General features: G+C 30.5%; 1 protein-coding gene across 1 annotated transcript, besides 8 other annotated features; it reads right to left on the bottom strand.

Annotated features, from left to right (window-relative positions):
* Positions 1–338: 338 nt before the first annotated feature.
* Positions 339–2,632: a mobile genetic element.
* Positions 2,633–5,321: a mobile genetic element.
* Positions 5,322–5,323: 2 nt separating this feature from the next.
* Positions 5,324–5,486: a mobile genetic element.
* Positions 5,487–7,083: a mobile genetic element.
* Positions 7,084–7,886: a mobile genetic element.
* Positions 7,887–8,247: a mobile genetic element.
* A 618-nt stretch (positions 8,248–8,865) lies between these two features.
* Positions 8,866–10,838: a mobile genetic element.
* A 1,377-nt stretch (positions 10,839–12,215) lies between these two features.
* Positions 12,216–13,873: part of a mobile genetic element that runs on past the window's edge.
* Positions 12,627–13,205, bottom strand: TVAGG3_0805820 (uncharacterized protein; the record flags this gene model as incomplete). Its single annotated transcript, XM_051247510.1, has 1 exon — positions 12,627–13,205. A coding segment is annotated over one exon (579 nt), but the record flags the coding sequence as incomplete, so codon positions are not given.

Genomic DNA, 13,873 nt, shown 5'->3' with positions numbered 1-13,873 from the left:
GTCTCTCAAAATTGAGAGGCGATTTGCAAATAATCGTTATCGTCTTTTCCCGAAAATCCACTTTTCCTAGTGTTCTGATTAATATTTTGTGAATGTAACAATGAAGTATATGTTTTAATAAGATGATAATATATTCTATCACTTCAAACCACATAAAAATTGCAAAATCAGCGAGTTTTATAAGAACATGATTTTTTCGAATTTTTTTTGCTTCTGGATGCGTGTTTTGAAAAATAGATATTTTCGAATTTTGATTTTATTATAAGTATGAATTTTATATTAGGAATTTTTTGACCTATTTCCAATCATTAATTCCTAAGTTTTTCTAGGAATTAAATGGTAAAAAAGGGGGTTGGCGTCCTAAGGCGTCCTAGTGTAAATTTCTCAAAATTGTGATATTTACATCACATTTTTGAGAGGTTTATGGGCGTCCTAAGGGAAAATTGAATAGCTAGGGCATCCCGAATTTTCATTCTAAGATTTAAATATATTATATACTTAAGTATAATACAAGCAATATAAAAATTAAATTTTTATTATGTTAACTTATAAGAAATTTTTTTGAATTATCGTTGATTTATTGTAATCTTTCCAGGCTATACTTTTGAAATCAACTTTACCTGTCATACGCATTAATGTAGTAGATGTCCAGGTGTAGCTATTATATCCCAGCAACATTGGTATTTTATCATTGTAAGATATCAAAATGAAGCGTTTTTTCAGATATAATTTTTCGTAAATTTTTCAAAAATAAGATGGTAAAAAAGCCTCGACTTGCTCGAAAAATAACAATTTTTTTACTTGTAAAAATAACCCTTTTACAGCATGGGCAGCTATTCAATCACTATTTCTTTTTCTAAAAGTATATTTTTCAAAAAAAATTAAGATCAAATTCGACAATTTCTTGATGAAAGCAAAAATATTACACATACTTCTAGATGCATGGGATAAAATATGCAATTATTCAATCAATTCGCATGATTTGAAAAAAAAATCTAAATTTGATAAAAATGTAGAAATTTTTTATTTTTAACTTGAGATTCGATTTTTTTTGATCCAATTTGTGAATTTTTTTTGATCGGAATTTCAATTAATTTGTTGATCAAAATGACCTCACAATGTTTGATCATAAGTGAAGTCATCTTCATGGGTATTTAGAAATTCCAAGAGAAATTGCTTATTTCTCGCAGATGTAATATCTGAGAAAATCGAATTTAAATATTCATAGAAAGCCCAAATCATTCTCCGGTTCGAATAATTCATCTGTTGCTTTTTCTGTTTTTTCTATGAATTTTAATAATTTGATTAATAAATCTTCATCAGGAAGAATTATTGCTGCTTTGTGATAAAATTCCATATTGAGGTAATATGGCAATAATTACATTTATAAAATGTAATTTTATCCAAATTTTTTTGGCAAATTCGCATAATAGCATTAATATTTGAAGCTGAGATTAAACCTGTGATTACTTCTGTAACTTTTGGAAAATCTTCGCAATTTAATATCTCTTTATATTGAATTGAGAAAAAAAAATCAAATGGATTCATTTCTTCAATTTCAAGGAGATTGTAAAAAATTGATAGAAGTGTTATTGCAACAAATTGTATTTGCAGCAAAAAATATCATTTGCTCGATTCCATTTTTGGAATAAATTTGCTGGAACAATGTTAAATTAAAACAGTTGCTTAATTTTTTCTTCATTGTTTTCATAAAAAAGTAACAAGTTTGCAACTGAAATTTCAAAATTTGATAATTGCCAGTTATTTCAGTAAATATATATATTTGCTTTTCTTCATCTAAAAATGGCAATATTGATTTGCAATATTAACTAAAGTTGGGATAAATTGTTCCATTTGATTTTACAATTTGTGAGCACATTATGATATGTAAATTTATCCGCTTTGTAGGAATTTAAAATTGTTTGTTTGTTCTGTTTCAGTTAAATTACTGAATTTTTCAAGATTAATATTGTGATAAAAAATAGAATCCTTGAAACATTCTGATATCTTTTCAATGTTTAAAACGGATGCTAAAAAATGTAAAAGAACTTCATCAGTCACTGTGATTTTTTTGAAAAATTTATCCCAATTCAAGCATCCAATTGATCTTTCTGTCATTGTACTTATGCATTGATAAAGTTGATTTAATGAATCCGAAGAATAATCATTATGCTTGACTAGTTGAGTTAGTTGATACAGACTGTCGTCAGCCATTTTAAAAAAATGAATAAAATTGTATAGTAAATTATATTTGTGAAATTTGTGACGCTACATTCAATCTAAGACCAATATCTCAAAGAATTCCTCATTTAAGTATTACTTTTCATTGTTTTTTAAAAAATATCTTTGCTTATTTGTTCACTTTTTTGACATTTATTATATGCTTTTTATCATATTTCCGATGATATGAATATATATTCTATATAAGAATGACGCTACATTCAATCTAAGACCAATATCTCAAAGAATTACTCATTTAAGTATTACTTTTCATTTTTGATTCAATTTTCGAACGGTTTTCGTAAATTTTGCATCATTTCATTTTTTAATGGGAAAATCATCTATATTTAATCAAAAAAGAGCAAACTTTACAGACGAAAATAAAATATTTATCAGGGAACAATCTGATAAAGAGATATAAAAATTGCTCACATTTGCTCACATTTTGGCACTTTTTTGTACGTTTGTCAAAAAATTGTGAGGAAGATCTCACAAAAATAGTCAAAATGTGAGCAAATTTTGAGAAGTGCTCACATTTTGACATACGATTATTTTCATACGTTTTTTTGATGAATTCTAATAAAACTTCATTACCACTTTCAGAACGAAGCGTAACTTTTCAGCACGTAACGCTCTATCATGTGTAGTGACATATTATTCAAAAAAACTCAGATTGCTTATCTTATAATAACAATTTCATTAGAAAAAATGCACGATTTCACGCTAAAACTTTGAAGCAATTCTTAAATTCGGATAAAAAATCGATATGTATTACACTTTAAACTTCAAAAAATGGTTCAAAATTTAGACTTAGTTTATCTTAACAATATAGCAGATTTTAAGCCGAACAAGTAGGAGTAATAGAAATAGCTCTTGAAAATAATTACAATTAGTAATATGTAAGTCAAAGTTCGAGTATTCTAATAAATAAACGTTCCGGATTTTCTTTACTACAAGAATCAATACTTAATATATAGAAGCAACAGTAAAAACTTATTAGAGATTCAAAAAGAAAGTTGACTAAAGAGAATCTTTTTATATAAGTAATTTTATTTTTTTGAAATACGAGATCGAATAAACATGTATTTTATTTTATTACTATAATAATACGTTTTTACATAGTAAGAAAGTTTAGAGACTGAAATGAAATTAAAAATTGAGAAAAAAATAAAGCTTTTCTATAAAAATTCATATTAATATATAGTATAATGATATTACAATTTATTGATAGTTGTGTTAGAAAAAAGGTACATTCACTATTTTTGACAAAATTTTAAATTTTCATGGGGTTGTAAATCTTATAATAACTAGATGAATAAGGAATAAATCCCAGTATGATGTGCATCATTATATTAAACACTATATGTAAGGCTGGTGATTCTATTAACACTTATGAAGATCTATAGTATTTGAGCAGATAAATTTGATAATTTCCAAAACTCTTATATTTCAAAATTAAAGTGTGCGAATGCATTTAAATGAGAGCAAAAAGAGATTGATGCTGTTAAAACTATGTGTTAATTTGCAATTATTTCGCATCACAAGAACTACCCAGTAAATTCGGCTATCTTTCTTTGCAATTATTCTCCATTATACATATAATATAATGGTTAGGGTTTGAAGAAAAGTTACTAGAGAATTATTGACTTTTGAAATAATGCAGAATTTTACTTGAAGAAATCATTAATTTATGAGTTCCAAATTGCTAAGCATGACGAAGGATCATTAAATTTGCTACAATTAAATACACTTATTGCAGAATTAAGATTTTTGAAATTAAAAGTTTGAAATATTGCCTTTTTGAATAAAAATTTAAATTTTATTATATAATCATGATAATATCTTATAGAAATTAAAAGAAAATATTTTAAACCATTCAAATATTTTGAATGTCTTATCAATTTAAAATATTAAAAGATAGCTTGATTTTATCATCATTAGTTGTTATCAAAGTTTTCTTCTTTTGATGAACAACAGTAAATGATTTGTTAATTACTTGTCTTCCTTTTTCGCAGCAAAATCGAAAGTTATGATGATAATCTTGCTCTCAATTTTGAAACTCTCTGATTTACAAGTAAGCATTCCTTTGGAAAAGCAGTCCTATTCTGTTTTCAAGATATTTTAAAGCCTCAATTTCATACAATGCGCAGATCTATTCGAAATTGCAAGAACTCTCAAGAAAAATGCAGCAGCAAAGAAGATTCCATAGTTTCTAGCATCAAAAATTTACAACCTTAATACAACAGTTAAAGAGAAGCTCGAAAAGAAAATATTTAACCATAAAGCTGGAAACCATTCGATATCTACTATTGGATCTAATAAAAAGTTAATTATAACATATTTAACATGCTATTTTTGACTTTGTTCCATTATATTACCATATATATCTTTTTGAAATCTAAAATATTTTTACAATTTTAACCATGTGTTGTTGAAACCATATATCAATCTTAGCTAAAGTATAGTTTATGAGTCTGTCACCATCTAACGTATGAATTTTCAAAAATGTCAAATATGTTCATTTTTTCTGTAGATTCAGCCATAATTTCACGTTGTTATACTATTCAACTATTATTAATATTTTTATCGATTTAAATATATGATGAGATGCTTAGTTCTCCTGGAAATCGATTTTTAATCGCAATTTTAACTTTCCAAAAAAAATTCAAAAATAAAAATCCCTCTCAATTTTCTAAGTTTTATAACTCGCCAAATCTCTAGCCAAATTTTTTTGGCCCGTATAAATATTGTTTGGCACTATATAGGGATGCTATTTATCATATTTTCATCCCATTTTACTGTTATCGCCTAGTGAATGTACCTTTGTTAGAAAAAATATACAACTAAAATGTCAGTTTTAAAAAATTTAAAAATTATATTAAAACAATAGTCATTGAGGATGGTTAATTGCAAAAACTCAAGAAACTATCATTATCTCTCTTTGCTTAACACATCTACAACTGGAAACATCATTCCAAATGAAGTTCCTCAGTCTCGTCAAAATTTCTCTCTCATCTACAACAAGCTTAACTCAAAACTCAAGAAACTATCATTATCTCTCTTTGCTTAACACATCTACAACTGGAAACATCATTCCAAATTTCATTTAAAATTTCTTAAATTCTAAATATAGCAAATTATATCATTTTACTTTCTGCAACGATTTAATCGATAATTATATGAATATTATTGTAAATATTTCTAAAATATTTTAAATACAAATAATTTTAAACTGAACCAAATAAATTGGATAACTTTAACTCAATTATAGATCCAAGGTGATCTGATTTTTGCATCCCTGGGATGGACGATACACCCAAAGTGTCACCTTTTTTGGGATAACATGAATTTTAAATATCATGAGAGTTCTGCAAACCATATGCACAATATCTATTCAGCCTGACTTCTTGTATATATGAGTTAGACTTCTTAAATATTGTGCTTGGGGCGATATAAGCATTTCCGAGATTACCATCGTGCTCTATAGTATGCTACTTCTCCCTGGTTCTAGCTCAGTTCCAAGGATATTGGCGTTCAAGGATTTGGCAAGGTCCTTCCGAAGTCTCTCATTCGATGAGAGATTTCGGAAGAATCTTGCCTTAAAGTACTCCAACTCTTGTTCTTTTGTTCCTAAATAGTGAGAAAAGTTATTTGACTACTTAAGGTAGAGATTATCCGAGGTCCCTCATTTGATGAGAGGCCTCGGATAATCTCTGCCTTAAAATTGTACACTTGTAGTCCATGAGAGTGTAAGTATACATTGATAGGACAGCTTTCTTCTGAAGTCTTAGATTTGATGAGAACCTCAGAAGAAAACTGTCCTATTTTATAGTAAAAGGAGTTTCAGGAGCTCCAAAGCTCCCTTTCGTAAGGATTAGGAGCTTTGGAGCTCCTGGTTCGTAGATGTGTTTCGCATCTTTCATCAGAAAAGGACATTTACCATCTGGGACTCTGTTGATGGAGACTCAGGAGCTCCAAAGCTCCCTTTAGTAAGGATTAGGAGCTTTGAAGCTCCTGGTTCGTAGACGTGTTTCGCATCTTTCATCAGAAGAGGCCCAAATGGTAAATAGCCTCTGCTGATGAGCTTCAGGAGCTCCAAGGCTCCCTCTCGTAACGATTAGGAGCTTTGTAGCTCCTGAAGGTAAGGTAGGATTGCTCTGATCTCTAATCAGTAGATGCCATGCCTCATTATGAACTCTACTGACAAGAGATCAAGAGCTCCAAGGACTCCCTTTTTAGTTAGTGGCGTTCTCACCATTTAGTAGGATTGCTGGTCCTACTAATGAAGTGATCACTTAGTATACGTTTTGAATAAATTGAATTTTTTTTTAGAATTTAGTATTTTTTATAGACATCACATGTATATTATAAATACATAAATATATTCTTTAATTCAAAAAATTCAATTCGGTTTTGGGATGGGTATCCCAGCCCCAAGTATTCAATTTTATTCAATTTTTTAAGAATTTTGGGTTGGGATGCCCAGACCAAAACAAGCTTTATATTTTGATGTGTAGATACGTATGTGTGCATCATTGTTGTGTTATATATTATGTTTTTAATGAAAAAAATCTGATTCAAAAAAAATTATCACTAATTAGTTGATAATATAAAGAAAAAATATATAAATTGTATGTTTTGAGAGTATTTATCCACATTCACTCATATGAATTTCATTAAATAGTGTCTTTTTACTCCCAAATTTATTTTGAATTATTGAAATCAAAGAAAAAAATCAGAAAAATTTCTCGAAATTTTTATTTTCAAAAAAAATTTGGATTTTATATTGAAAACTGACACTGGGAGGACGATAGGGCTGGGATTGGAGATACCCCGCTCACTTGGGAAAAATACGGATCTATAAACTCAATCAAATAAATATTAATATGAATTTTTATAGAAAAGCTTTATTTTTTTCTCAATTTTTAATTTCATTTCAGTCTCTAAACTTTCTTACTATGTAAAAACGTATTATTATAGTAATAAAATAAAATACATGTTTATTCGATCTCGTATTTCAAAAAAATAAAATTACTTATATAAAAAGATTCTCTTTAGTCAACTTTCTTTTTGAATCTCTAATAAGTTTTTACTGTTGCTTCTATATATTAAGTATTGATTCTTGTAGTAAAGAAAATCCGGAACGTTTATTTATTAGAATACTCGAACTTTGACTTACATATTACTAATTGTAATTATTTTCAAGAGCTATTTCTATTACTCCTACTTGTTCGGCTTAAAATCTGCTATATTGTTAAGATAAACTAAGTCTAAATTTTGAACCATTTTTTGAAGTTTAAAGTGTAATACATATCGATTTTTTATCCGAATTTAAGAATTGCTTCAAAGTTTTAGCGTGAAATCGTGCATTTTTTCTAATGAAATTGTTATTATAAGATAAGCAATCTGAGTTTTTTTGAATAATATGTCACTACACATGATAGAGCGTTACGTGCTGAAAAGTTACGCTTCGTTCTGAAAGTGGTAATGAAGTTTTATTAGAATTCATCAAAAAAACGTATGAAAATAATCGTATGTCAAAATGTGAGCACTTCTCAAAATTTGCTCACATTTTGACTATTTTTGTGAGATCTTCCTCACAATTTTTTGACAAACGTACAAAAAAGTGCCAAAATGTGAGCAAATGTGAGCAATTTTTATATCTCTCTGATAAATACCAAAAATCAACGTCGAGAGATGAAAAAACGAATATAATCAAACAAGTTCTTCAATATTTTAATATTAAATACGCCGAAAATGAATCTAAAGCTGTCAGAAGATATTTTAGTTATATTGCAGTTAAAAATATTCCCGCAGTTACTGGAAAATATCCTGATACAATTGTTCGCAAAGATATGCTTTATTCGCATGATCATACAAATATTATTAATTCAAATAATATTGAACGTTACTACCGTTGCATCGATCATTCTTGTCAAGCACGTTATTTAGTTAAAATTGAGAACAGTTCAGTTTCCGAAGATTTACAAAAGGAACATATACCCGAATGCAGACAATTTAAAAAGTAGTTAGTATAACTAAGTCGTGTACTGAGGCACTGCGTTCCACCATACGCAATACTTGTGAATTTGACACTTTACAAAACCGTTAACGTATATTTTACAACACAAACACAAACACCAACTTAACCTTAAATATTTATAAAGCCGCCAACCACTTCACCTTACTACTGTAAAAATAAACGTTCTCATTTACAAAAGTATTGCAGCGCTTCCCATTGCTGTGCTTCACACAATAGTTCATATTCTTCAGTATCGCTGCTGTCACTCCAATCGTCAGAGTCAAAGTCACTGTCAAAATAAATGTTAGTAAGTTTTGACAAAGCTAATGAAACACGCTTACCGTTTGTATCTATTGCTTGTATAAACTTTCCATTCTTCATTCCTTCATAAACGCTCAAACTAACTTTACCCTTTCTCCCTCGTATCTGATAGAATGTATTTTCACGAGGAACGAAGAACAAATTCTTGAACTCATGACCGTTGTAGTTTGTTATCTCAATAGTTTTCGTCATTTACATCCAAATAAAATATAAAAATAAACTTAAAAATTAATGATATCACCACCCTCACACGTATGAAAACATAGCGCAAAAATAAATTTAGGTGAAGCGGTGAGATCTCAGAAACAATAAGAATTACCGAAAAAGTGACAAAACATCAAAAACAGGGAGGGGGTCTCAATTTTTATTACTTATATTATTTTACAATATTTATATAAATACTCTTTATAATATATTTTACTATAAAATTATACCTCAAATTCAAATATTTAAAATATTATTTACATAATTATCTCAAAATTATATTTTTATATATTATTTTTCATATGTATAAATCCTATAATCTATATCTATGCAAATCTCATCTAAAATTTTTTGAAACAAACCGCTACCATTTTATAATGGTCCATCTTAAATTCATCATAAATTCTGGTACATGTTAGTACCAGAGTCTTCAAATCTCAAACACTCTGGTACCAACATGTACCAGACGCGAGTTTCCAATGCCCTCGTACGATTTTCTATTAAGATCTTCTTGAATGAGAAGGTCTTCATAGAAACTCGTACGAGGGCTTCTCTTTTAAATACTCTGGTACCTGCTGGTATCGGAGTCGACTTTACAGCCCTTTCCCCAATTTTGAAGCTGGGGAAAGTTTTCAAGCAATGAAAGGGAAGCTCTCGCTATGAGGTGAAAATCTAGAATTTTTACCTCATAGCGAGTAATCCTTTGTTAATTGCTTGAAAACTTTCTTCAAATTATCAAAATTTCGAGGAAAGTTTCCTTGCTTCAAAGTAGAGATGGAGCCCTTTGAGCCACTGCATATAGGTCAGTGACTCAAAATACTCCATCTCTACTAGAAATCGCCAAAATTTGGGTCGCAATCTTTGAAATGCGACGCAAGTTTGGGCAATTTCGCGAGGGACTTGCTCCATTTGGTGCATAGATTCACACTCTATGCACCAGATGGAACAATTCTTTCGCTGACAGCGGGAAACTTTGTCTGAATAGTTTAACATTCAGACAAAGTTTCCCGCTGTCAGAGAGGGAATGGAAGGGTAAGAGGTATATATTCATAATGTATACCTCTTACTCTTCCATTCCCTCAAGAAAGTTCAAAAACTTGGGTGCAATCAGAACTGATTGCACCCAAGTTTTTGAACTTTATATAAGGAATTGTTGGCTATGATGTACTGATCATGAATCAGTACATCATAGCCAACAATTCCTTCGCAAACAGTGGGAAACTTTGTCTGAATAGTTTAACATTCAGACAAAATTTCCCGCTGTCAGGGAGGGAATTAGAGGGTGGGAGATATATAGATAGACTATAAATCTCTCACCCTTTAATTCCCTCAAGAAAGTTCAAAAACTTGGGTGCAATCAGTTCTGATTGCACCCAAGTTTTTGAATTTTGTATAAGGAATTGTTGGCTATGATGTGGATAGCCGCTGCCAGACCAAATGAATTAACCGTTGTGAATAACGTTTCTGAATCTTTATTTAAAAAGATAAAATATCACGATTTTGGCTGCGTTAAAAATCAAAGAATTGATGTTTTTGTCAAAAATCTTTTAGAAGAAGTTGCACCCAATTACTTTTATCGTATTAAAAACGATTTACTTCAAACAGGTTTTATTCCTTCAATTAGAATTCGCGAGCCTCGATTGACAGATTATAAAACAAAATTGAAAAGAGAAGTTCAATCACGTTTATACCAAGTATTAAATTTTGTTCAGAATCAAGAAGCCAATTTGAATCCATTAAGATTTTTATTGGAAAATGCTGAAGAAAAACTTTCTCAAATAAATGAGAAGATACAAAATTCAATTACATATTTAAGATCGTTTGAAATTCCAAATGAATTGTTAGATACGTATATGTTAGAAATTAATGAATTTTGTTATAATTCTCCAGATTATATTTTAGAACATTTCGAAGAATTTTTAGAGGATTTCAAAGAAAAGAATAATTTAATAGACTAAAAAATTTATTATTTTTATTTATTGTGAATTTTAAATTGTCACTTTTTAAGTGTTACTCCCTATTGAAAGTGTCACTTTTTGGGTGTCACTTTTTCGGAAATTCTTATATACTCAACTCTTCTAACTTCTTCTTAAGTTCAGCAATGTTGTCCTCATGAAGTTTAATCTTTCTCAAAATTCCTTCTTTATCTAATGGTTGCTTTATCTTTCTAAACTGAACTCTACCATCCTTCATAGTATGAATGTAAAAACCTTCTGGAATAATTCCTGATTTAATGTATTCTACCAAAAACTTTTGTTTCATTGCTTCAGTGACTTTATTTGTCATTTTACTCTAAGGTGAAGCTAGCACAGCAATAATGGATTTCATGACTTTTTAGTATTTCATGCAATCTTAACAGATAGCCTTACAAGTACTTCCAGTGTCCCTAGCTGTCCATCCTTTTTATATAACTCCATGACATTTATAATCTCGCGAAACTTAACAGGTAGCATAACAGATTAAAATCAGATGAGGTTTTGAACCAAAATTTCTAAGCAACGTTGTCAAGGATTTTGAGGAACTAGGGACAGAGTGTGGCAAAGTCCAAGATTTAATTTATCTTCACCTGTTTCATCAACTATCTCATCTAATATGCCAATATTTTATTCATAACTCGTGGCAAACTCACTAACTTTCGTTATGTTCATCTGCATGCTTCATCTGATAGAAAGTATGACTTTCATTAACTCTGTGAGATAATGAAAACTACTAGGGACAGAGACCATGGCAAAGTTTATGACTTTCATTATTTCCAGAACTTAATGAAAACTACTAGGGACAGAGACCATGGCAAAGTTCATGATTTAATTTATTCTCTCACTAACTTCAGCACAAACTCCAACACTAACGACAAAAATAAATGTCCTCACTTCTTAACAAAGTAATATGTGCTTCTTACACCACCATAGCTCAAACGTTTCTTTTCAAACATCGATTGAAACTTATTTTGAGCCATTGGCTTTAGTCTCTTTTTCTTCAAATACGCCAAGAAATCTTCTTCACATCTTTTCACTTCATAGCCTTCTTTAAACTCCTCCTTGTTAAGTTCTATGAAATCCTTTATATCATTCTTTGTTGCAATGGCTTCTTCACGAACGACATCGTGAACTATTTCATCATTGCATTCATGTATGACCTCCTCACTGTTCTCATGAACTATTTCATCACTGTTCTCATGTATGACCTCCTCACTGTTCTCGTGAACTATTTCATCATTGCATTCATGTATGACCTCCTCACTGTTCTCATGAACTATTTCAACACTGTTCTCATGAACGACCTCCTTACTGTCTTTCATAAGCGTTTCAAAGTCTCCTTTACTCATTACTTCAATCTCATGCTGTTCACAATAGTACTTAAACTCACTGTATATGTCTTTGTTGTATGTTATATTGCTTCCCATGTACTCCATGAATTTTTCAAGCACTTCCTCATAATTCACTGTTTCTTTCTTTCCACGACCTTCTAATATCATACTTGCTTCATAAATATAACTTCTTGCAGAACCGTCTCGCTTTCTACTTCTCTTCACAAATTCTCTCATCTTGCCACCAAATACATTTGAACTACATGCAAAGAATTCATTCTCCTTCGCAAATTCTTTATATCTTCTGTAGCACTCTGTACAATTCCATCCGGATACAAACTTTTCATAGAACTCCTCGTAAAACATTTGGTAAGGTGTTTTGTTCATTTCGATGAGTTCTTGTTTAGCCCTGGTGAATGGTATCTTCCTTACATCAAATTCACTTAAATCTTTCCTCATGAAGTACGTCAGTAAGTTTGAATAAAACTCTTCATTAAAGCTTTCAATGAGATTTGAGAAATATTCGTAATTTCCTTTGTATCTGCTGCTTACGTCAATGACAACAAATCTTCTGTCGTCTTTATCAATCTTTACTGAGTTGAAGTTGTTAGATATCATGATGATATTACAAACATTCTCTATCTTTCTTACTGGCTGACACTTCTGATTTAAGTCCAACTGAGTCTCTGTTACTATTGACTTTAGTGCGTCGTGGTTCATGACCTTAGACGTATCGCATGAGCTTAGTTCATTGCATACGATGAGCTTCATGTTCTCAATAGCAGCATTGAATCTACCAACCACATTCTCTATTGCCGTTATATTATTGTTGGCGTACTTGCTAATGAGCTCGCATAGAACATTACTAAGTACATTCTTACCAGTTCCTTGCTTTCCTATTAACAAAAGTACTGTTCCAGTCTTTCCACAAGGATTTTGAACGATGTAGGCGAACCAGTTCAAAACATACTCATAAAGCTCTTCATCCTCATTACATATGACATCGTGAACATGTTTCAAATATCCTTCAATAACGTTCTCATCTACTTCATTCAGTACCTCATACTCATATCCTCTGAAATAGCTGTAAATGTCATCTCTTTCGTCAAAGAATCTCATGCCTGACTTCATAAGATAGTTCTTGTTCTGACCCGCTTCATAAATCATCAGTGCGTTCACATCCTTCTCCTCAATACGTCCTACATAAATACTCTTCATGAGCTTATTGAATTCCTTGCTATCTATTGATACAAGTGTTGTTGTGTCTCGTATTCCATCATAATCTTTCACTAGATATGTCATACGTGCTCCGTCAATAACGACAACACATCTTCTTAAGTCATTTATAACACTAACTATGTCAATACCTTCTTCACTCATGTACTTATTTCTTCTCAAGTCCTTTAGTGTGAAAGTGTCTCTAAGTTCTATTTCAAGCAATTCATTTACACATCCTTTGCAATACTTCTCTATAAAATATTTCTGTCGTTCTTTACTAAGTTTTTTAACAGCTCTGAAGAACCATGTGTTTTGACTCAAACATCCTTCACAACTTCTCTCATTCATTCCTAGTTCTTTCATGTCATTATCTTCAACCTCTATGGTCTCATTGAGTAAGGTCAAAGGGTTCTTAGTCATTGCTGGTCTTATCTGAAACAATGTTTGTGCAACAGGTTTAACTAGTTCAGCAACGTCCTTCCTTAATATGACTAGCTGTTTCCACTCATCTTTGCTAACAGTTCTTTCATAACCACTGACAGTAATGATTTCATTTGCTGACCTTAGACACTTATGTTCTA

This window comes from Trichomonas vaginalis, chromosome VI (genome assembly GCF_026262505.1).
Source record: "Trichomonas vaginalis G3 chromosome VI, whole genome shotgun sequence".
NCBI classification, from domain to species: domain Eukaryota; phylum Parabasalia; order Trichomonadida; family Trichomonadidae; genus Trichomonas; species Trichomonas vaginalis.
The sequence above is the reverse complement of the archived record's forward strand: the minus strand, read 5'-3'. Positions and strand labels throughout refer to the sequence as shown.